Raw genomic sequence first — 26204 nt, 5'->3', positions numbered from 1 at the left:
CTTCCCCCACCCCGTGTCCTCAAGTCCATTCTCTAGTAGGTCTGCGTCTTTATTCCTGTCCTGCCCCTAGGTTTTTCAGAACTGTTTTTTTTTTTTTTTAGATTCCATATACATATGTGTTAGCATAAGGTATTTGTTTTTCTCTTTCTGACTTACTTCACTCTGTATGACAGGCTTTAGGTCCATCCACCTCGCTACAAGTAACTCAATCAATTTCGTTTCTTTTTATGGCTGAGTAATATTCCATTGTATATATGTGCCACATCTTCTTTATCTATTCATCTGTTGATGGACACTTGGGTTGCTTCCATGTCCTGGCTTTTGTAAATAGAGCTGCAGTGAACATTGTGGGGTGGTACATGGCTATTTTTGAATTATGGTTTTCTCAGGGTATATGCCCAGTAGTGGGATTGCTGGGTCATATGGTAGCTCTACTTTTAGTTTTTTAAGGAACCTCCATACTGTTCTCCATAGTGGCTGTATCAATTTACATTCCCACCAACAGTGCAAGAGGGTTCCCTTTTCTCCACACCCTCTCCAGCATTTATTGTTTGTAGATTTTTTGATGATGGCCATTCTAACTGGTATGAGGTGATACCTGATTGTAGTTTTGATTTGCATTTCTCTAATGATTAATGATGTTCAGCATTTTTCCATGCGTTTGTTGGCAATCTGTATACCTTCTCTGGAGAAATGTCTATTCAGGTCTTCTGCCTAAAGAAGTTGTTTGTTTTGATACTGAGCTGCTTGTAAATTTTGGAGATTAATCCTTTGCAGTTGCTTCATTTGCAAATATTTTCTCCCATTCTGAGGGTTGCCTTTTCATCTTGTTTTTATTTTCCTTTGCTGTGCAAAAGCTTTTAAGAGAAGTAACTTTTTAACAAGGAAATCTTTTTCCAAGGTCAAAGGAAAATTACAGTTATACAGGCACTCAGTATACCACCAAAGTCAAACATGAAAAATCTTCTCCCAAGAAGGCCAAACAATTCTACTACTTTTCATGTATTAAAATTCTGCTGTATTTACTATCACTTCAAAAAGTGGGTATCAAAGACCTTACAAATCTTTTCATTACATACTGGTTTAGTTCATAATGGCATTTAATTTTTTTTTACAAAAATATTGGAATATATTCTTTCTACTCAGGAATTATAGCTTTTAGAAACATACTATATTTGTTTTTAAAATATAATGAAATTCATGATGAAAAGACCACTTATGACTTCTGCTTCCAAACAAGATGGAATAGATTTACTTTTCCCTATTCTTTCTGCTAAGCATAAGTAAAATCCCTTGATATATACATAAAACAAACATAAGAGGACTCAGAAAGGTACAGAGAAAGAGGAAGACCCTGTAGGGATTTCACGACCCAAGGAACAACACAGTGGTGAATTCGTGGTTTTTCTTTTTGTCTTATTTATCCTGGACTGGGTGCTAGAATAGTTAGCACCCTGGAAATGTCAGTGGGTATAGGAAAAGAAGCTGCAAGAAAGCCTGCTCTCTCTAACCAAAGGGCCAGAAAACGAATAACATAAGCAAGAGAGAAAATGTTTAGACAATGATGGCCCTCCTCCAGTCAAACACCATTAAAAAGTGGCACACCCCCGCATCCTCAGCCCCATCAGCAAACGTCAATTGGGGAGCCTAGACTTCCACTCTTGCCAGACTGGAATGAGGTAACCCAATTCGCCTACTAAGGTGATGACACGACACAGAAGGCTGAATGAGGAGTCAAGACTTTCATACCTGCTGGATTCCCAGGCTTTCCAACTTTATCTGGTAATGTTGGGCACCCTACCCCTTCTCACTGGAGTGGTATCAGGGGGGCATGGTGGAGGGTCAGGACTTCCGCACCATCCATCTGTAACAAGTCCCCTTCCTCGCACCAGGCTGTCAACAGAGGCTAAGTGGGGAAAATGAACTTCTACCCATACCTGGTAGTAAAAAGACAGCACTCCAATACCCAACTTGGCATACTGCCAGAGGAGGCTTACTGAAACAGAATATTTAAATAAGATACAGAGACTTATTATACCCATAATGTCCAGGATTCAACAGAAAATCATTCATTATATCAAGAACCAGAATAATCTCAACTTGAATAAGAAAAGACAATCATGAGATGCCAACACCAAGACAGCATATTTGTTAAACTTATCTGACAAGTGTTTTAAAGCAGCTATCATAAAAATGCTTCAAAAAGCAATGACAGGGGCTTCCCTGGTGGCGCAGTGGTTGAGAGTCCGCCTGCCGATGCAGGGAACACAGGTTCGTGCCCCGGTCCGGGAAGATCCCACATGCTGCGGAGTGGCTAGGCCTGTGAGCCATGGCCGCTGAGCCTGCGCGTCTGGAGCCTGTGCTCCGCAACGGGAGAGGCCACAAGAGTGAGAGGCCCGCATAACGCAAAAAAAAAAAAAAAAAAAAAAAAAAAAGCAATGACACACATACCTGAAACAAATGAAAAAAATGTATAATCTCACCAAAGAAATACAGATATAAGAAGAACAAAATAGAAGTTTTAGAACCTAAAAACCAAAATTAACTCAATGGATGGGCTTAACAACAGAAGGGAGAGAACAGAGGAAAGAATCAGTGAACTTGAAGATAGAAAAATAGAAATTCCTCAATCTGGACAACAGAGAAAACAGACTGAGAAAAAAATGAACAGAGCCTCAAAAACATGTGGGACCACAGCAAAAGATCTAATATTTGTGTCATCAGAGTCCCAGAAGGAGAACAGATAGTGACTGCAGCTAAAAAAGAATTTGAAGAAATAATGGCTGAAAATTTACCAAATTTGGGTAAAAGATATAATACACCTACAGCTTCAAGAAGCTGAACAAACTCCAAATGTGATAAACACAGAGAAACCCATGCCAAGACACATCATAATCAAACTTTTAGAACTTAAACTGCTATCCTGGAAGCAGTGACCTACAGAGGTAAAACAATTCGACAGTAATTTCTCAACAGAAACCATGGAGGCCAGAGGAATTGGAACAACATTTTTTAAGCACTAAAAAAACTGTCAACCCATCATTTTATATCCAGCAAATATATCCTTGAACAATGAAAGGGAATCTAAAACATTCTCAAATGAATGGAAACTGAGAGTATGTTACCAGCATACCTACCCTAAAAGAATGGCTAAAGTAAGTTTTTGAAACAGAAGGGAAATGCTAAAAGCAGGAATCTTGGAACTCCATTGGGAAGAAAGAAAGAACACAGAAAGGGGTAAAAATGTTGGCAAACACAATAGACTTTCTTTTCCTGAATTTTCCAGGTTATGTTTGATATTTGAAGCTAAAATTACAACACTGTCTGATGTAGTTCTTATATATGTAGAGGAAATATTTAAGACAATTATAAACTGAGCAAATAAGGCACTGAGAAGGGCACATCACTTCTGTGATATTCTTACCAAAATGCACGACCTCAATCAAATAATGAGAAAATATCAGAAAAACCCAAATTCAAGAGCAGTCTACAAAATAAGTAGCCAATATTATTCAAAATTGTCAGAATCATGAAAGACTAAAGAACTGTTATGGATTGGAAGAGACTTAAGAAGCATCACAACTAAATGCAGTGTGGGATCTTGGACTGGATCCTGGACCAGAAAAATGGCATTAGTAGGAAAACTGACAAAATCTGAATAAGAGCTGTAGATTGGTTAATAGTATTATGTCATCATTAATTCCCTAGTACTGACAAATTTATTTTATGGTTATATAATTGTTAACATCAAACTCTGTAGTATTTTTCTGCTTTTCTCTAAGTCTAAGATTACTTTTTAGAGGCCATTTATAGTAGAAGAGAAAACCTTTAGTGCTTCAGAATAAAGGAGACTTGAAAGAAGCCAAGAGGCTATTAGAGGAGATAATAAACAAATTTTTCTATGCATATCAGAATTTTATACTAAAAGGATCTTCAAACACAAGAGAAGGGAATCAGTGGAGACTGAATTATCTCCTAATTAGAAAAATTAAGTTACTGAGCAATGTGGTACTTTCTATCTCTGATATGGGAAGTAAAAAGGTTGCAGAAAAAAAATTTCCAAGCATAAAAGCCTAGAAAATTATAATATCCAAAGCATCATGAAAAAGAGAAGTTAAAGGCTCCTCTTTAAGTTAAGAGTTTTAGGGAGAAAAAATGTGTAATATAGGCCTATGCCTGGGAAGCCTACCAATGGGGACCAAGAAACTTGAACCGAGAAATATCAATAAATGCTACTGATCTGCAAAAGGTAAGAGGAAATAAGTTGCTGCTTAAACTGCAAATCCAAACTGGTAGCAAACACCACCTATGAGATTATTTTTTAGCTATTTCTATTTTAACCCTAAGAAAGCATTGCTATTACCAACTCAATGCCCCCCACACCCCACATTCACTTTATTAGAGAAAGTTTCCACTGAAACTCTTCTAACAGGGAGCAGTAACCACCTAAAAGCCAATTCTGTTAGGTTCTTCTTTGACAGAGAAGTTATGGAAAACTAAGAGAGGCTACTACTATCCCAGAAGCCAAAAGAAGAGAAAGTTCAGTATGAGACAAAGTTTGGAGTCTGAGTCCATCCAGGTTAAGGGCCTCAGAAAACAAAACTCAAAGTATGCAGAGGAATGTAACAGAACCCAGTCTCTATAATGTACCATTAACAACAGTCAAGATGCAATCCAAAATTACTCGATCTAGAATAAATAGGAAAACCTGACACACAATTAAGTGAAAAGGCAATTAATTAATTAAGACGGAATCCAATATATCTGATGTTGAAATGAACATAAAAGGTGTTTAAAGAACCTATTATAACTATTTTCAAGGCTGTAAAGGAAAATATGTTTAAAATAAATGAATGAATAGGTAATATCAGCAGAGAAACAGAAACTAAAAAGAACCATATGGAAAGTCTAGAAATGAAAATACAATACCCAAAGTAAGAAAAAAAAAATCACTGGATGAAAGAGATATAGAACTTATAGATACACAGAAATAATACAATCTGAAATTCAGAAAAAATTTTAATGAATAAAGCCTCAGGATTCTCTGAGACAGTATAAAAAATGCATGTAAATGGAGGGAGAGGAGAGAGAAAAGGTAGCAAAAAATTTATTTGAAGAAAATATGGCCAAACATTTCCCAAATTTGCTGAAAGCAATAAATATACCAATTTAAGAAAGCAATAAATATGCAGTGAGTTCAACAGTGGCCCCCAAAAGATATGTTCAAGTCCTAATTTCTAGTACCTTTAAATGTGACCTTATTTGAAATAGGATATTTGCAGATATACTTAAGTTGGGATCATCCTGGATTTAGAGTGGGCCCTAAATCCAATGACAAGTATCCTTGTAGCTTTCCCATATTTTGAATTATTTGCTTAGGACAGATGTCAAGATGGCCAGTTAGTAATTAAGTGATTAATTAATTAATGGGTATATTCAGTGGTATTTAAGAACAACTGGTTGTGTTCCAGTTTCTGGTAACGGAAGTATAAATTCACCCGACAAAGCCTCTTGCAGATAACAATACACGATGTCGACAAAATAAAATTATCTGAAGACAGTAGAATGTGATCAAAAGCAGGAAGATATCAGGGCAGAGTTTTCCCTTAAAAGACCAAAACTATATGGAGTAAGAATTGTGAGTTTATGGCTTTTTCTTGCCTGAGGGCATTCCTCGCTTCCTGGAGTTCTATTGGTAGAAAACTGCAGTCTCACCAGCTGGAGAGAGCAGTGGAAAGAGCTTAGGGGTGGCAGATGAGCTGGTCATCGAGGGAAGAAATTCTAGAAATGAGGTAGCAGTAGACGTGGTGAAACACTAAATCTGAATATAAACTCTACACAAACCCCTGCTAACTACAAAACTTTACATGTACAGGAAAGACACTAGAAGACCTGACGTAGAAATAGGCAGGAACCAGTGAGAAGTCCGTTAAGATCTAAAAGTCTGACACTTTTTTGTTTGAGTGCAGTCCCTCAAGTGCACTCAGCTCAAAAGACAGAAAGCTAAAGCTTTACTGGCCTGAAGTATCGGAGGACATGGGCTGGCAGATCAGCTGAAAATTGGGGGTTGGGAGGGGGGATGCTAGAAGCTAGGAAATGCAAAGGGTGAGCTCCAAAATCTGAGCCTAAATGTGCCCAAATAATTAGGTAGGCACAGAAAGACTGCAAGAGGAAAGGCTGCAGCTGGAAGCTGAAGAAACTAAGTGGAAATAGCAGCTGAGGGATATCACCACGGTGGAGGCAAAGCTTGAAGTTTTAGTCCAGGCAACTTAACTGAGTGCTAGACCAAAAACAAAAAGAAAAACAATAATCTACAAAAGAAAAGACGATCCAGAGTTGCTATAACATATGATAATATGTCCACAATGTCCATTTTTCAAACAAAAATTACAGACATGCAGAGAAATCGAAATGAAGCATATTCATAAATAAGGTGGTCAAGAGGAAACTGACTCCTAATGGGCCCAGATGTTGGGTTTAGATGACAAAGGCTTCAAAGAAGCTATTATAAAGATGTTCAAATAATTTTTAAAAATGTGTTCTCAATGACTATACAGATATGGAATCACAACAAAGAAACAGGAAAAAAAAAAAGAAGAAGAACCAAATAGAAACATTAGATTAAAAAAATACAATAACTGAAGTGAAAAATTTATTACATGGGCTCAACAGCAAATTGGAGAGGACAGAGAAAGTAGTCAGTAAATCTGAAAATAGATCAACGGAAGTTACACAATCCAAAGATGGAGAAAAATAAACAGAGTCTCGAATACCTGAAGGACAACATCAAGAGGACCAACATATATGTAATTAGAGTCCCAAAAGGAGAGGAAAGAGAAAAGGGCAAAAAAATCTTTTGAAAAAACTAGCCAAAATCTTTTCAAAACTAGTGAGAAACATTATCTTAATCTAAAAAGCGAAATGAATCCCAAGCAGGATTAAAAATAATCCTAGACATAGTACAGCCAAACTGGTGAAACCAAAGATGAACAGAATATCTTAATAGCAGCTAGAGTGAAACAACACATTACACATATGGTGCAGAAACAACTGGTTATCCTATGGGAAAAACAGGCTTCAAGTCTCACCCATACCATACCCCCAAAATTAAATAGATATCAGCATTAAACATAAAAGCACAAACTACAAAATGTCTAGAAAAAAAATCAGAGAAAATCTTTGCAACCTTGGGGTAGTCAAAAATTCCTTAGATAGGACCAAAAAGGCACAGCTTATGGGAAAAAAATGTAAACTTGAACTTCATCAAAATTGAAAACTTCTTTTCCACTTTTCAAAAGATGCCATTAAGATAATGAAAAGACAAGTCACAGGCACAGGCAGGGAGATAATATCTGCAACAGAAAGGGCTTGTATCCAGAATGTATAAAGAACTCTGATGACGCAATAATTTAAAAAAATCGCAACCAGAAACTGGGAAAAAGATGTGGAAGTTTCACAAAGATATATAATTGGCCAACAAGCACAAGAAAAGAAGTGCATATTATTGGTCATCAGGGAAATACAAATTAAAATACCAGTGAGATACCACCATACCCTTCACAGAATAAGACTGATCATATCAATGTATGGAACCCTCATACAGCGCTGGTAGGAATGTAATATGATACAACACACTGAAAAAGAATCTGATAGTTTCTTGTAAGCATACTTACCATGTGACCCAGGAATTTCACTCTGAGGTATTTTTCCAAGAGAACTGGAAACATGTCTGCACAAAATCTTGTACATGAATGTTCACAAACAGCTTTACTCATAATAGCCCCAAACTGGAAACAACTCAAATGTCCATCAACAGATAAACTGATATATAATTTGTGGTGTACACCATACAATGGACTAGTACTTAGCAATACAAAGGAACAAACTACTGATATACACAACATGGACAATCTCAGAAACATTACAGCCAGTGAAAGAGGCCAGAAACAAAACTGTTCAGGCTGGATGATTCAATTTTTATGAAATTTTAGGCACAACTAATCTTTGTGACAAAAAAGATATCCTGGTTGCCCAGAGCCACAGAGAGGTGAGGAAAACAGGCTACAAAGAGGCACCGGGGAATATTTTACAGTAATAGAAATATTCCCATCTTGATTGTGGTTGTAGTTACAGGGTGGTATACATTTTTCAAAACTCCTCAAACTGTATAACTAAAATGGGTGTGCTTTATTGTATGTAAATTATACCTCAATAAGGTTGATCAAAACATTTCAAAAGCATAGTTATCTGATACAACACTTAGAGATACTAAGTCATTGCTCATACTTCTCACAAATAATCATAATTAATCTCCCAATTACTTTCCAAGTAATTGTTACCTTAGGAGACTAACCATTTGAATTTATCACATGTTCAGGTGTGACTGTCTGTCCTTCCACTTCCCCCTTTCTCCTGGCCACACTCCACATCCCACCCCCAACAATCCCATCCTAATGTCAGCTTCATGAGGGCAGAACCCTTGACTGTCATTTATGCTATATCCTCAGTGCAAAAAGTGCACCTGGCCCATGGCAGGTGCTCAATATACTTTGGTTGATGTAATGAATGAATGAATCCCTCACATTGTTGGTATTCATCAGGAATCTCTTCCTAGGCCTTTACCCACTTTCCCTGGTCAATCTTTACTACTTTTTTTTTTTTTTTTTTTTTTTTTTTTTTTTTTTTTTTTTTGCGATACGCGGGCCTCTCACTGCTGTGGCCTCTCCCGTTGCGGAGCCCAGGCTCCGGAGGCGCAGGCTCAGCAGCCATGGCTCACGGGCCCAGCCGCTCCGCGGCATGTGGGATCTTCCCGGACCGGGGCACGAACCCGTGTCCCCTGCATCGGCAGGCGGACTCTCAACCACTGCGCCACCAGGGAAGCCCTTTACTGTTTTTATGGCTTCAATTGCATCTGTACATCGATCACTCCCCAATCTCTGTGTCCTATGCTCTCTTGCTGACCACCAGACCCACTGATGAATGCCTACTGGACAACTGCCTTTGAAAGTCCCACAGGAAACTCAAATTCGCCATGTTTAAAATGGAACTCATTAACCTCCTGTAAGTTTATTCATCACGTTCATACTAAAAATAAAACCTTTCCTAAAACATTCGTATTACCTTCCTACTTTACTTCATTCTCAGATTCTTGAAATGAATGGTCAATTCATCCTCAAAGAGTCTCTAATTACTCTACAATGCCACCTAAATGTAGCTTCCATCCTGACCAGGACAGTGAAAGCATCCTCACAGAAGTTAGCAGCCAAGATCATTGAATTCTCTCAACTGTACCGTGGATGCCTGTACCTCAGCCCCACTCCTCTACGACCATTAGCTTTGCTTCATTCAGTCTTTGCTATTTCTCTACTGGATTCATGCAAAGTCACTCTAATTGGTCTTTCTGCTACCAATCATTTTGTCTAGTTCCTCCTCCACATGCTTACAGAATTATCTTTCTAAAATACAAAACCAATGTCACTACCCTTTAAAAAAGAAGTTGGTGGTCTCTGGCTAACAGCTAAATTCAAATTCTCAGCAGCACACGTCTTTTCAGCCTACTTGCCAACCACTTCCACTTTGAACTCTTAAGCGTTTTTCTAAAACATCATGCCCTTTTGTCTTGAGGAGTCAGCTGTTTCTGCCTGCAATTTCTTTTCTTCTTATTCACCTTAAAAGTCTATGTACTTCTTAAAGCTCATTCAAATGTCCCTCAGCTATGAATTCTTCTTAATTCCTTCAGTCAGAGCTCTTCATTCTCATCCATGATTCTTGACATGGCTAATCATACCTCAAGCGATGACACTTACTATGCGGGGCAGGCATTACCTACGTTATTTCCTGCAGCATGCTACAAATATTTAATTTTTTTTAAATTAAATTTTTGTGTAATGTTCAAACACTGATCCCTGGAGACCAGACTCAATTGTGATAGCGGCCACCCTTCTGTATATTGGTTTTATTTTCCTGTCTGTCTGTCTCCAACTTGACCATAACTCTTCCTGTACCCACTGTCTGGTATGCTACCTGGCACGTGTAGGTATGTATTAAGTATCGGCCCAGAGTGAATAAACAAACGTTCCAGTTCCTGTTGTTCAGCTAAATCAATTCCAGTATTCAATGAGATGATATTGTATACCCAGATTAACTTCATATCCATCCAGTTCTTCACATACATACTGAAATGACTGAAAACTATTCTTAATGCACTATTTTTCTCTTAATAAGAGTTTCTGAAGCTGTGAACTGTGTATCCTTTTCCAGCTGTACTCCTTGTTTTCTCAAATGTTCCACTACAGGATTTGATTCTGAACTTTTCTTATACTTAAAAAAATGACAATACTACAGATAAAAAACATTTTAAAAGTTTTTCAAATATCTCTTATCTCTCACAGTTATATCTGCTTTTTGATGTGACCGTGTCAAGACGCCAGGACTTTCCTGAACCTAAAATCTATAAGGGTTTAAAATTAACTAATAATTCTCTATGTGGAAATGAGTAAACTGCATTACTAATAGGATGCTTTACTTCTGTAGTCCCTCAAATGTGTATTTACATCATAAAGTTGTATCTTTGAATAAAAACTGAAGTTCCTTCCAGCTCAAAAGAGAATTCTTAAATAACTCAGACTCAGTTGTGTACCTAGTGGAGGGCATAAATAAATTTATTAATGAAAGCTATGACTAAACCAAAACGATATCCAGAAGACCATGGACTACCATGAACACTAGTCCTACCTTCAGGGATCAGCCTTCAAACACTATACAATAGCTGGATTTAAAATCAAATGAAGATTTGTAAGCAAGAAGCAAAAATGTACCAGGCACTTCTGCTGTGTCATAAAATAAGGTAGGTAATGCCTCCTTCACTATCTGATACATAACGAGGCAGTCAATAAACGTTAGTTTCGTTTCCCTGTTTACTCATATATCTCCTAATGCCCCTGGTATGTCAGAGTAGTTTTTTTCCGTGTGCAGAAGTCTTTTACACTCAGTATTCCACATACTGTTCTCTTTCTCAAGAGTTGTCCTGGGTGAGAAGAGAACAATATATCTGAAATTTTAGATGCTGTCATTCACGAAAAATAAATCTCAGCCATAGCTGAATGCTGGAGAGAGGGAAATAGGTAATTTCAACATGACTTAGAATGAACATAGGTATATAGATACCAGCCTGACATGCACTGACATGTACCTGATGGGTACTACAATTAATCTTACGTTACTAAGTAAAAAATCACATCATTGCCAACCTTTTCTAGCAAAAGGAAATGAAATTCACCTTAAGATGAAAAATAATTTCCTTTTCTTCAAATTGATTGAAGAAATAACTGATTATTGGTTTTCAAATAATTCCAAATAGAATTCTCATGCTGACTTGAAATCTCTTCCGGTACAAACAGAAAAGGCTACAGCTATTTCTACTTGGGGATGACACATAATGGCAACTATTTTTTTCTGCACCTCAGTGGCTCGTTTCAAAGTCACTGTGCCAGGACAGCTCTTTTGTGTTTGTATATTACTCTTTCTTTGAAATATGTGTCTTACTATGTATGTGCTGGCATATCAAGGCTCAAAATGAGTACCTTTGTCTTTCTGGTTACATTCTGCAGTGATTTAGGGTGGAGTCAGTTAGTCCTGAATAGTTTATGCAGTAATAGTAGACTGTTTACTTGAAGCCTGATTGATTCTTATTTGTGTTACTGTTACTCATCACAGTATGTTTTTATATGGATCAGGATTTCTTTCTTCAAATGTAATATTTTTCTCTAAAGAGTTGGAAATTTCAGCAAAGTAAGGTGACCTATAATTCTACTGGTTTTTATGAAGTATGGTTATGTGATATGTAGTCTGCATACCCTTAAGGGCTTGGCCAAGTATATCAAGGCCTAAAGAAACCAGACAGTAAGTCAGTTTGCATGAATGTAGGCTGCCCATTTGAAGAACAAACCTGAGTTTTAGGGTCCCTACAGGAAAACCAAGCCTTCAGGAGAATTCTTCCAATTTCTCCAAGGTCTTTGAAAAGCAGCAGAGGCTAAATCCAAGAGGGCTTTTTAAGAAGTGACTATAAATCAGAGCAGAATCTCTTGACCCCATGCTAAACCCATATATGTTTTGCTCCTTGTACTCTTGAGTAATTTCTCATCACTTTATACATTTGTGTAACAGTGTAGATGAAAATTTGGGCTCAGAAGTGACACGGTGAGTTATGTTTCAAGGACAAGTTAGAAACGGGGGAAAAACATATTCCTAAGTGGAAGAGTATATGTATATGCATGATTTCTTTCTCCATATTTTCCTATTAGGAATCTACAAAAGTTTACTGAAGCTGGTCTTCAAAAAAAAATGGATCCCTTACTCTTTAAAAAAACAAGTTGCAAATAGCTACTCTGATTATAAATATATGGATTACAAAAAGTGAGGTATAGGGAAATAAGAAAAAAGAGAAAGGAAAAAGGTTGATTCTCAAATTGGCCAAGCCCCACTCCCCATGTCCCAGCTCAGTGTAATCTGTACTAAGGTCGTATTGTTAAAATATGCTATGTGTCATACATGTCAAAAATAAATATTTAAAAGAAGCTCATAACCATAAAAGAAGTCTGCTATAATCATACTAAACTTCAAAAAAGGAGACATATTATTATAGTTGAAATGTATTATGTTTGAATTGCATTTGAAAAGAAAGTTTTTAATTAAATAGATATTTCTAAGCCTTCTACTGACATTCTCATCTTGCTAAAAATGGCACCAGCATCATAAACTCACAATAATGAACAGCCCCCCTATAAAACACTCCTTGATTTTTATAAAATAAACTAATTATGGTTTAACTAAGACACCAACTAAGTGCTTCTTTACATTCTTTATGTGAGAAAAACAAATCTAGTTTATCAAATTTTACTCTCAAGGTTTTAAAAACAACACTGTTCAGTGGATGATAGTCACAAGGAAGGGTACAGACTAAAAGATTAAAATTAAATCCATCTATCAAGGAGAATTTACTAAAATAATTCATTTTAATTTCCAATCTAATCATGTTCTAATGACTCATTTAAACAATGAAACGGCTTATAGTTAATTATTCAGAGAGATTTTTAATATAATGTATGGAAAAGCATATTAAAGATGGAAAAACTTAGAATAATGTAAATTATAACACAACAAAACAGTTTTCTGCTTCAGCTCAAAAGCAGAGCATTTCAAAAATGTCTCCATAACAATCTTCTTTAAAAAGCTGAATGATTTTGAAATATTTTGGCATTGTAATTAAAGGGTATCAAGGTACGCACCAAGGAACCCTGAACACTACGGTATAACTACATTTCAAATGAATTTTTATGAAATGCACAGAAGTTATAGAAGCATACTAACTGGGCTGAACAAAGTCTGAGGTTCACAGAACTACTGATATAAAACTTTTTTCTGCTAAAAAATAATAAATCAATAAGAACATTCAGGTTTTAAAAGAAGATAATAAAAATGTACTCAATAAAAATTCAAAAAATAAATATTCACTTATGATAGAGATCCAAAGGCTTGCATCTAAAATGTGATTAAAAACTTTAGGTGAGCCCAAGAAAGGATAAAAGAATTACTGAGAATGTGCAAGTGTTCAGTCATATTCTGACCTATGAAGTCAGCTTTATTAATAATAACTTTAATTGTATAATAAATTATTCTGTAGATTTAAGCAAAAGGATGTGAGTTTAATACCTACATTCTGGTGAGCAAATAAGCTTTTTGTAACTTATAAATTTCAATTAAGGAAAAAAACTTAAAAGTTAAAACAACGTCGTTTTCAGTACACTAATATATTTTTTTACTTTGTAATACAATATAGCTGTCACATACAATGGCTCTGGTAGGCTTAAATCAAATGTCAGTGGGCACAGAGGGCCAGAGAAGGGTTTATATACAATATTCAATAAGCAATAATATCTATTCAGTGTACAGTAACAAAATTTTAAAAGTACTAACCTAGAAACACAGAAAAAGAATTTATTGTTTTTAAATTCCAGAAATGAAAATAACATAACAGCATGTCATCCATCACAAGCTGGCCCTATAATTTCTAAACTACAGTCCAATTAAAACATTTAAGAAACAGAAACAACCTACATGTTTTTCTACCAGGTAAATGTACCTGAGAAAGTTACCTATAAAGAAAGAGGCTTTAAAACTCTTAACCACAAAGACTCTTCTACCGTGACATTATGAGGACGTGCCGGGCACCTGACAGGGAAGGGAAGCCATTTCCCACAGTCTGTTCACCACACACCGCAGGCTGCAGCCCGTCAGCAAAACAATATTCCATCGCAACACCGAGCTCATTTGACCAAAGCAGCACAGTAACGTTTTAAAACCATGTTTATCTTCATTAGTATGTAAAAATCACCATACACAAATTTGGAAATGTTTAACGTGTCCATAAGTAAGAGTGTATTATCTCAGCATAAGCTTTAAAAAAAAAAAAGGTCTGAGTACTCAGCCCAAATATAGGAGAAACAGATTCTACATTTTGACTAAAGTAAAGGTATTTTAAAATTATAGTTGTTGTCATTGCTAAGAATTAACAAATAAATACAAATTTAAGTAGTTCTTCTGGCAGCAAAATTACATCTATCAGAGGAACATCTCCAACCAAAAAATCAATTCAGAGCTTGAGTGCAATTTGTGCTTTGTTTCTATAAAAATGCAAATGCAGTGTTACTTTCACACATTTCTAAATGACTAGACTTGTAAATAAACAGTGAATTCCTTTTCATCACAGTTTATTTCTAGTGCACCTTATGCAGATTATAGATAGAACTAAAAATTGCTTAGTTTTTCTTTTCCAGTACTTTAACTGTGTGAATCAAGGTCCTTTTATTTTAAACAGTGATTTATTGTTATTCTTAAGGTAAACAACAAAAACAAGTTCTAAATTTTAATTTTTAAGTTAAGTGTTTAAAATTTCAGATGACAGAGCCCAAAACTGGTAACAGCTTTTCAGATTTCATATTAATAGTCTAAGTAAAAACACTCAACGACTACCTGGCAATAGATGTGAAAGAATCAGGTTTCTGTGATGAGAAACAAAAAAAAGACATGCAAAATACCCCCTTGGTAGAACACATGATCTTCTCTCTTATATCTAAATTTGTAAAATTTTTATAAATACATGATCATTCTACACAATACAGATCTTCTAGAAGATTTCTAAAGGAAATTACAGTTTTTGGTCTTAAGGAGTAAGACTAAGATGGAAAGGGGCGTGAATATAATGAAATCTGAGGGAGCAGTCCACTCTTTCTACACACAAGCACGCTGCTGTTCACCCAGTCAAGTGAGCGATTACAGCTCAGTACAGGATGTTCAAGGCAACTAAGAAGTCAGAACACAGGTATTTCCTCTTCCTAGAGTTAACAATTCTTTAAAAAGTTCTACTCATAAAGGATTGTTGGGTTTTTTTTCAAAAGGGAACACTGACTAAACGGGGGGTGGGGGGGAAGGTTTCCAGCCCCAAATTCATATACACAACAAGTGGACTATAAGCTAGATTTAGACTGCCCGGTGAAACAGACTTGTTGGTACCGTCTAAGGTAGGCGCTACCCTAGATGGTTCAAAACACGACCTAGTAAAACGATACATGTTTTTATGCCTCAGACAACTAGAAAGCATTACTGTTCTAATACCATGTTTAACTAACTCCTGAGATAATAGACTTCTAGGATGTGGTACCTTAGTGGTATACCTGAATCACTACTAGCCATAGAATGTCAAATTCAAAACTGCTATGAAAGTAAAATCATCATTAGAAAAAACCCTACTGTAAAATGAGGGAGGACTTAGTGCTAAATACTAATACCAAATGTATGAAGGCAGAATTTTTGTTTGGGGAGGAGAGTGAGGGAATGGATGCACCCAAGCAGAACACAGAACAGAGAATGAAAACTGTTTTAAAAAAAACAAATCAAAAACAAAAACAGAAGAAGAAGGAATATGGAGGAGAGCCAGGCGGCAAAAGAATTACTGGAGAGAATGAAAAATCTTTAAAATGAGGCATGTGCACATGACTCGTTTTTCTGTCCTCTGTGTTCCTAATAATTTACAATGTAAGTGGCATAGAAGTCACGCTAGCAGGCAAGAATGAGCTTTCTGATGGACAGAGATGAAGGGTTTGGGGCTAATGGATTGTTTTGTTTTCTTGTTTTTGTTTTTGCTTTTAATTCATACCTGAAAGCCTTGAATCCTTGCTAAATATTCCAGCTGTTTTGAAGGTTGTACTGGAGAACAAGGGGGAGGAGGAGAACTTCCTTTTAAACCTATGGCTTCAGCTGTAGGAGATGTTCCATTCATAAGGAGTTCCCTGGCAATTGTAGCTGAACTACTCGAGGTGGGAGATATACTGAAGAAAGAGCTTGAGGGTTGGTTCATATCTTTGGGTGACAAATAGCCTAGAGCTGTGCCAGAGATTACTTTGTGGCGGCTGGCTTCCATCTCTTGATAAACATCAGGAGACAAATGAAGAATTCCTTTTGGAGCTACAAGTAAAATAAAGGAACACTGTTATTACACGTAAAATAAGTGGAACAGAAACATGTTATAGCATTATTAACTCAAGGATTTCACTTGACACAGTGACTGAGCAGTGAGAAACGCTGTAAGCAAGCACCTTCCCCACGCTTGCAGAGGCAACGGCAGTCTCCTATTTGGAGGTGAATAACGCATGTTTCAATATTCCTAAAATCATTAGTATAAACAAGCCACCGAAGTGACTTCAGGGGAAAGTGTACGTGGTAGGGAAGCTGTGGAGGAACACGGGTAACTGATGTGTGGAAGTGCAACATGGGATAAGATCAGGAATGTGCAGGGTCTTCACCCTGCAACTTAATATTTTATGATCTCATAAAAGAGATCCCTAACATGGATTTTGCTGCAAAATCCCTAACATATGCAGCAATTGAGACACAGTGGGTAAAAATGAAGACTGGGTCAGTCCAAACCATCTGAGGAACAAACTCCTATATCTGACGGCCTACTGGTGCTCTCCTATGTCCCACCGTCAACTCCATCTCATGAACATGTCAAAAAGCGACAGAGCATCTTCTCCCCCAAACTGCCTCCTATCTGGCTTACCTCATCATGATACCACCATCCACCTGCTCAGCTGCCCAACCTAGACTCCTGGCAACCATCTCTGAGTCACCCACAAACAAGTAACTGCCGTGTGCAGTCTAGAATGTGCCCCGTCATCACCAAGTGCATTAGTTCAAGCCAGGCCACACACAGGTTCTAATATCAAGAGGAGTGAGCCTGGGGCTGTGTCATCAGTTGGCAGGGTTGTAAACATATAAAAACAGCACTTTCCTTTGACTACCATTTGTCTCAGAGAGGTTTCAAACCACATTTCACACTGCTTGTTCTAATATCTTTGGGTCAGATTTTAACGACTCTCAAATCATGATATTACCTTTTAAAATTACTGATAAATCACCACTTTTGGAGGATGTGCTCTGAGAGACACAGCTTAATTCCCTTGGTCCTGCCTCCCCCTTTCCGACCACTAACCTCCTGATACAAGCCCTCAGTGTTTCTGGCCAGGGTTACTTTAACAACCACTAAAAGTTTCACCGCTGCTAGTCTCCCCAGTGTCCATTTCCCAAAATGTGTTCTATAACATAGTCCCCCAATATAAGGGTTCCATGATAAATAAATTGGGGAAATAATGAAAATTATATCACACACAAACATCCTTTTGGAGGATTAAAAATGCACATGCGCACAGTAAAGGCTGAGAAGTCCAGAAGAACAGAAATCTATTCAACCTGGTTTAACCCAGGATTTCCCAAATTTATTTTATATCCAGGCTTTTCACATAATATTAATAATATCTAACACTCGGGGAAATGCTAAGACCAGCCACCCTCTTACTTTAAAGTCTTCACTGGCTCCCTCACTTACACGATAAAATCTAAACTTCTTAGGATGACATATGAAGCCCTCAGTGACCTGGCCCCTCCTCACCTCTCCATCCTACTAAAATACTCATGCGGAACCCATGCTCCCATCACGCAAATGTATTCACACTTCTTCCAATACTCTGGCTTGTTTGATCCCATCATATCTTTATTTCTACTGTACACACACACACACACACACACACACACACACACACACACACACACCAGTTAAGCTCCGACTACTAGGTTCCAGGCACTGTGCTAACCAATACTGTCCTGACCTCAAGTCACCCTCAGTCTCTCAGGAGAGGAAAATGAAAGGGATAAATAACATAGGGTGGTAAGTGCCTCTGGAGAGGTGGGTTAGGGAGTGGTAGGAGCTCAGCAAAGGCTTCCTGGAGGTGGTACTGACGGCACATTTCAATGGATGAGGAGAATTGGGCCAGGGAGGAAGAGGGCTGAAGGCAGATGGCAGCATGAGCAAACGCGGGCACTAGCAGAGTAAGCCCAGGAAAGCAAGAAGGGGGAGGTGCGGGGGCTTCCCTGGTGGCGCAGTGGTTGAGAGTCTGCCTGCCAATGCAGGGGACACGGGTTCGAGCCCTGCTCTGGGAAGATCCCACATGCCGGGGAGCAACTAGGCCCGTGAGCCACAACTACTGAGCCTGCGCGTCTGGAGCCTGTGCTCCACAAGAAGAGAGGCCGCGACAGTGAGAGGCCCGCGCACCGCGATGAAGAGTGGCCCCCGCTTGCCACAACTGGAGAAAGCCCTCACGCAGAAATGAGGACCCAACACAGCCAAAGATAAATAAATAAATAAATTTTTAAAAAAAGAAGGGGGAGGTGCGAACTGCAACGGGGGAAGGAGGAGGCAGGAAGGGGCGAAGCTCCAGGAGACTTCATCCTGACGGCATTAAACATAAAGGAGTTGCTTTTAAAAATAAATGGGACTTCCCCGGCGGTCCAGTTGCTTAGGGCTCGGTGCTTCCACCGCAGGGGCTTGGCTTCGAACCCTGGTCCGGGAACTAAGATCCCGCACGTCGCAGCCAAAAAAATAAGTGATTTATATAGCTTAAAATAACATATCAATCCCATTTTATGGATTTACTTTATGCCTCTGTGTTTGTTAGCTTTATATCCAGGAAAAATTTCAACAAAAAAATTTAAAAAGAAAACATATGCGTTGGAAAAAATACAGATGAATCTCACTAGCCAGAGGAAACTACTTTTACATTTGGCTTTAAAAATATACTTTTAGTCTTGTTTCCTATATACCTTTTTGTTAACTTGAAAAAATAAGTTAAAACATAAAAATACCACATGAGGGCTTCCCTGGTGGTGCAGTGGTTGGGAGTCCGCCTGCCGATGCAGGGGACGTGGGTTCGTGACCCGGTCCGGGAAGATCCCACATGCCGCGGAGCAGCTTGGGCCCGTGGGCCATGGCCGCTCAGCCTGCGCGTCCGGAGCCTGTGCTCCGCAGCGGGAGAGGCCACAGTGGTGAGAGGCCCGTGTACCGCAAAAAGAAAAAAACAACAACAAAAAACCACATGATCCTTTTGTTGTTTACAAAACAATATACTTTCATTAATAATTTTAAGGCTTTAATTTTCATTATATGAATTGTTTCCTTAAACAATTCCGCATTGTTGGACATTTAATTTATCTCCTTTTCATGCAATTAAAACAATATAGTGAAACATATTTTTGCAATTACATCCTTATTCACATGAAGACTGATTTCCTTCACTTAGAAGCAGAATTGCTAGTTCGAAGAACATGCATTTTAGTTTTTCTGACACTAACAAACTGCTCCAAGTTGGTACAACTCCAACAGCAGTGCCAATTTCACACTTCCATACTAATATATGCAAGTTTCTCTTTCCTACTTTGGTACTGGACATTATTATTAAAAAATCCTTGCCACTGTTCTCTGTTAGTGCCGTTAAGTGGCAAAGATTTTTTTAATAATATCTAATACCAAAATAGGAAAGAAAGGTACTTTTAGCCCCACCACCTGACATCTGGGGAGGTGAGAGGAGCTGGAGATTTGAGTTCAATCATCAATGGTCAGCATTTTAATCAGTCATGCCTACATAATGGAACCACCACAAAACCCCTAAATGAGGAGGTCTGGGAACCTTCTGAGTTTTGAACACATCCACATGCCGGGAGGATCGGGCTCCCCAACTCCATGGGGACAGAAGCTTCTGTGCTCTAGAGCTTTTCGAACCTCATCCTGTGTACCTCTTCATCTGGCTTTTTGTTTTAAATTCCTTTATAATAAACCAGTGATAGTATCTTCCCAAGTTCTGTGAGCTATTCTAGCAAATTATCGAAGTTGAGAAGGGAGTTGTGGGAACCCCCTGAATTTATAGCCAGTTGGTTAGGAGTACCAGTGGCAACATGGGACTTGTGACTGGCCGAAGTGGGGCATCTTGTGTGGCGGAGCCCTTAATCTGCGGAGTCTGTGCTAATTCCGGGGAATGTCAGAACTGAACTGTAGGACACCCTGTTAGTGCCTGGAAAATTGGAGAATGGGTTGGTATGGGGAAAAAAATGCCTGTACATTTGGTATCAGAAGTGTAGCAAAAACAGTCATATGTCAACACTGATCAAGCTGTACACATGTGTGCAGTTTATTATACTTCAATTTTATCTCAACAAAGTAAAAATATTTGCCAATTTGATTAAGTGCTATGTCATATTATTAATTTTTTTATATTTTCACTAGCTGCACAAACACCATATGTAATTCTTAAAGAATAACTCAATGTATGACTCTAAATTCTATACTCAATTTAAGAAATCAGGAAACTAACAGCATTATCTCAGTACTGCTATTATACAGAAGTAATGGGCTTGCCAACAGCAATATTATAAAGCAACGAAAATGCTCCCCCAACACTCAAGAGAGGCATTACATCACAGTATAAGAACTCATGCAGAGTACAGGCTCCCTTATTCTACAGTAAAGCCTGAATCGACTTTTCTTCATGCATAAAGAAGATTCCTTTCTGCAGAGCTCAAGTGATGTAACAGCCATTGAAAGACTGTAAAGGCACTTGTGGATTTATGCAGTCAACTACCGAATGATTTTCAACATGAATATTAGTAACAGTGTTTGGATCAGTCACAATTCATTTAGGTTCTTCCTGTTGTAAATTTAAGTCACTTTTCAGTAGGGTAAAGACCGAAAAGCAGATTCAAAAAGTTCAGATATACATGTTTAAGGACTTTCAACTGTCTCCTGAAAAACGATATCCATTTATTCTTCTATTAGCAATGGGTGACTAAAACCTGATTTCCTACACGTCTGTCAAAACAGGTTTTAGTTATTCTAAATAATTACTGCCACTCTACAACATTCATTGTTATATTAATTTACATTTATTTGATTACGGCACAGATAAACTTTCTCTCATGTGACCACCTCATAGGCCCAAGCCTTTTTTCCTGTTGGCTTTGACCTCGGTTTTGCTCATGGCCTTGGAAGGCATTCCCTTGCTCAGGCTTGTTATATCTGTTATATTTACCCTCTCTCTGCAGATGTCCTGAACCCGTTCTCCCATCATCTATCGTCCGTCCCTGATTTTGCCTTTAATACTCCCATCTTATTTTATTTTATTTTTTTTTTTGCGGTACGCGGGCCTCTCACTGTTGTGGCCTCTCCTGTTGCGGAGCACAGGCCCCGTACGCGCAGGCTCAGCGGCCATGGCTCACGGGCCCAGCTGCTCCGCGGCACGTGGGATCCCCCCAGACCGGGGCACGAACCCGCGTCCCCTGCATCCGCAGGCGGACTCCCAACCACCGCGCCACCAGAGAAGCCCCAGTACTCCCATCTCAATACTGTCGATCTGAAACCACTGTACGTGGCTACACCGCAGATACAACACTGGCACTATTCTAGCTCTTTACACGCATTATCTCATTTAAACCCCACAACAACCATATGAAATGGATTTTTATTTCTCTATATTATAGATGAAAAAACTGAAGCACAGAGAAGTCACAAAACACAGCCAAAGTCGTATGGATAATGATTAGCAATGCTAGACTTTAACTCCAGGTAGTCTGTCACTAGAGCTTGGATACTTAAACATTACATTAAACGGCCCCCTGAAAGAACAAGAAGAGCACAAAATGCAATGTCCAGCCAGTTCCAAACACCTAGGTTTAATCCAGGAAGTAAACTCCAAGACTGAGGTTTACCCAGATTGGTTCCACGGTTGACCAATGTCATCATGGTTGTTCTTAGATGTTCCAGAGATTGCCTCACCAAAATCTCCCTAGATTATACAATGTTCACACAGGATTTTAAAAGCCCCAACTTGCCAGGGACTGCGACATCTTACAAATAAGGAATGCCAGGCCATGGTGCCCTTTTTACTTGATTTCCCCATTAGGTTTACGTTTCTCTCAAATAGGTGTGTAAACGCTCCAGCACGCAAAGCCTCCTGCAGCATTTTCCTGGAGCTCCAGTTCTTACTGGAAGAGCTGAAGAGGACATTTTGAATCGAGATCTCTTAAAAGGTCTTATCATATGTATAGATAAACAAACTTAGCAGAACCTGGCCTTTTGATGTTCACTAACATCATAACTCTTCCAGAGGCTGAAGAACAGTGGTATCAGGGGTATCAGAACAACAGGGCAAGTCAACGGAGCAAGAAAGATAATGTCACTTCACTGGTACAAGTGGTTAATATTAGTCTATAAAGAGGGATTTCTCTGCAAGTCTGTGGAATGAACACATAGCTATTGCTTAATAAAATGAACTTGTCACTTTTTTTTTATTTTTGCGGTACGCGGGCCTCTCACTGTTGTGGCCTCTCCCGTTGCGGAGCACAGGCTCCAGACGCGCAGGCTCAGCGGCCATGGCTCACGGGCCCAGCCGCTCCGCGGCATGTGGGATCTTCCCAGACCAGGGCACGAACCCGTGTCCCCTGCATCGGCAGGCGGACTCTCAACCACTGCGCCACCAGGGACGCCCTGAACTTGTCACTTTTTATACCAAAGCTCTGAGAGAGAAATCTTACTGCTTGTTTCCATAAATTACCTTGAATTCTTGCCACAATACTGTTGGACTCCATGTTCTGTTTATAAATATTCAAATACCCAAGAGTACTCAGGTCTACTCTGTCACAGTGAGTTTTTCATAACAAAAAGTTATAATTCACACAGAGGTAAAATACTTTCGTAAATGAAAGAAAGAGCAGAAACGGTGGTGGGTTCTTCGGACTGAGATTTAACACGTGTGGGTAGACTCTGCTCCTATGTAGACACCATCAAGGATGACTCACCACATTTTAAGAAGAAAGTCAATTATTTGTATGTGTTTTGAAAGCTGATGCCTCAGAATTTTGTTCCTTCTCCGATCAGACGTTTTGTTTAGTACTACCTCAGAAGACAGAGTCCTGCTTCCTGACTGGCATCAATTATCTTAAAACACACCCCAGGTTTTGAGGGTGTGTGCCTGCCAATTTAGAACTGGCCATCTCAAAAGTTACTTGGTTGCTACTGGCAAAATAGATTCTTAATGAGTTTTATTTTAATCTTCTCTTGTCCAAAGTTTCAAGTGGCAGTCAGGTATAAATACATTATGTGACTGGTTTTCCTGTTGTAAAAGTAAAGTCCACCTCTCCTAGCATTTGCTACTCACTGAATTTCCCTTGTGTGTCCTGATGGTGGCAAAATCTCATCATTCTAATCTGTTTAAAAAACCTTAAGTTTAAAGTTTCAAACAATTATAATTGAAAAATTCCTAAAACCTGGAAAATAAACTGCTGGTTCAAAGCAGGAAATCTGAGAAAAGAATGAGCAAAAACAGCAAGATTTATCAGTTTGACAGTGATTTTAAAAAGACATTTATATGAAAACTGACAAAATCCAGGTAAGGTCTGTAGTCTAGTTCATTGTCTCATACCTGTGTCAATTTCCTCGTTTCGATAATGTACTATAATTACAGAAGATGTCACCACTGGGAGGAGCTGAGTGATGGGTACACACAACCTCTCTGTACCATTTTTACAACTTTAAAAAGTTTTAAAAACCCAACTACATGAAAGCATTGTTATGCTTCTCTGGGCATCTCCCAGAACAGAGGTCCTAGAACAAAGCAGTGCTGAGACCTCAAGGTAGAGAGGACCTTGAGGGCTCCAGCTTTGACCACTGATGTGCCTAATGTGCAGCCCTGGCTCCCCAGGCTCTGGCTGCTTGACCTCTCGTTCCGTGAGAGTAAGAGAGAACCTGATGGGGGTGTGGGCCCCATGGCTGGGATTCTGGTTCTTTGCCAGAGAAGCTTGAGGTCATTTATTAGGTGAGAGTACATGCGACCCAAGAAAGAACCTACTGGGCCACCATGGCCATCCTCATGGAGTAGAGGGTTAGACAATCCATCCTCTGCATGATCTTTAAGCTGCTAGGCTGTTTGGAACTTAGAAATCCCTCCTTCCCATGGCCCTGCTGTTGAGATGAATGAAACGTGGATGTTTTGGTGGGACCCCACTTCTCTCTTCCCACACAGCTCGTTATTGAGCTGGTCTTCCAGTGGAGGGCCTTGGGTCCCTAGTTCTGCCTGATTCTTAAGCAACTATTTAAATGGAGACAAATATTAATAATGCAAAATTTGAGGGAAACTTCTGAAAATTAAACCAAGAAAGGAAATGCTGGATAAAAGCAATACAATGAAAAAGTAAAACGAACAGGTAAATAATTTGTTAGAAGTTCCTTTTTTAAGGTCAGTTTCAGAATCACCTTGGAAGGTGAAGTCTCAAATAGCGAAAATCTGGTCACATCTTATGGTATAGATGAGACTAAACCTATCTGGATTAAAAGAAACAGCTACATTTAAAAAAAAGAGTCATTATTGAATGAATGAACAAAATGATGTACTTTAATGTACTCAAAAAGCATAACTTAAACCAGTGGTGAAAATTAACCTGGCTTGGGCTTCCCTGGTGGCGCAGTGGTTGAGAGTCCGCCTGCCGATGCAGGGGACGCGGGTTCGTGCCCCGGTCCGGGAAGATCCCACATGCCGTGGAGCGGCTGGGCCCGTGAGCCATGGCCGCTGAGCCTGCGCGTCCGGAGCCTGTGCTCCGCAACGGGAGACGCCACGGCAGTGAGAGGCCCGCGTACCGCAAAAAAAAAAAAAAAAAAAAAAAAAAAATTAACCTGGCTCTTGCCCTTGAGTTGGATGAAAGCACTGATTTTGTTAATTTGTGTATTTTATTGGTCTTATTTTTTTTTTGCTCCATTTAACATGATGTATGTGAAAAGTTATTAATTTGGTGAATGCTTATGAATAAAACTACTGACAAAGAACTTTTCGGAAGATATGCAAGTCTTGTGGTGAGCACAGTGCCAAGAAGGAAAAGTGCTCAGTCCATTCCTGATCCACAGAGGTGGAACTCCAGGGCAGAGGCCTGACAGGACAGCATGATGCAGCTGCCAGCGCACCTGAAAGAGACTGTGCCTTGACGGTATCAGCTGTGCAATTTAGGGGGGCGGGAACGAAATGGTAAATGATACATTTTCTTTAATAAAACAATAACAGCAACAAAAGTTTTTTTGAATATTCATCTTTTCATTTTTTAAGAAAACAATTTGAAATGAACTGGGCAATGCCTTTGGAAAGCCAGTTCTATTACACAAATGTACATTAGCTTCGCCAAAGAAAGGGGCCAGTCAGAGTTTTCAAACCCACGGCTGAATTGTTATTTTTTTCTTTAAAAGAGAAAAATAAAAAGTACATAATTACGAAGGGCAGGACCCTGAGTATGGTGAATAAACTCACATTCATCTTAATAGTAAAGAAGGTCTCACTTAGTTGGCTTATGTAGCAGAAATGTGTTCAAGGTTCAACATTTTCCATAAAGATACAACTGTGAATATTTCTACTGAGTAGGACAAAACTTCTGCGGTGATAATGAAGTGTGAGAGCAGCTTGTGAAGACAATGAGTTGTGTTCAATTATTAAGTTTATTCAAACGGGATAAAAACATTGCTGGTAAAATAAAGATCATCCTCACTAGTTATCTTTCTTCACAGGAAAAAATCCATTAGTGACTATTTCCCTAAGACCGTAAAGAAGACTAAAAAACGGATTATGTATATTGCCACATGACACAAATGACCAATCCCTCAGCAGGAAGAAACACATACTGAAATGCCTAACACAGCAGCCCCAACAGTACCCTTCTGCTAGCATCCTGAGCCTCTGTTACAGAGAGCTCACAAAACAGTCATAATTATAGCTAAAACTCATGCGGTC

At 38.8% G+C, this 26204-nt stretch overlaps 1 protein-coding gene across 10 annotated transcripts in view; it reads right to left on the bottom strand.

Moving 5' to 3' along the window:
• Window positions 1–26204, bottom strand: part of STAU2 (staufen double-stranded RNA binding protein 2) — a 307654-nt gene that overhangs the window by 115611 nt on the left and 165839 nt on the right. For all 10 annotated transcript variants that reach the window (XM_089898567.1, XM_089898572.1, XM_089898574.1 and 7 more), the window contains one exon: window positions 16214–16521. In XM_089898567.1, coding sequence (XP_089754693.1) covers window positions 16214–16521 — 308 coding nt within the window. The remainder of the gene's footprint in view (window positions 1–16213; window positions 16522–26204) is intronic.

This window comes from Delphinapterus leucas, chromosome 17 (assembly GCF_059928025.1).
Source record: "Delphinapterus leucas isolate spDelLeu-1000000601 "Yukka" chromosome 17, BTC_Dleu_Yukka2, whole genome shotgun sequence".
Taxonomy (NCBI): domain Eukaryota; kingdom Metazoa; phylum Chordata; class Mammalia; order Artiodactyla; family Monodontidae; genus Delphinapterus; species Delphinapterus leucas.
Note: the sequence above shows the minus strand (reverse complement) of the source record. Positions and strands in the feature narration are given on the sequence as shown.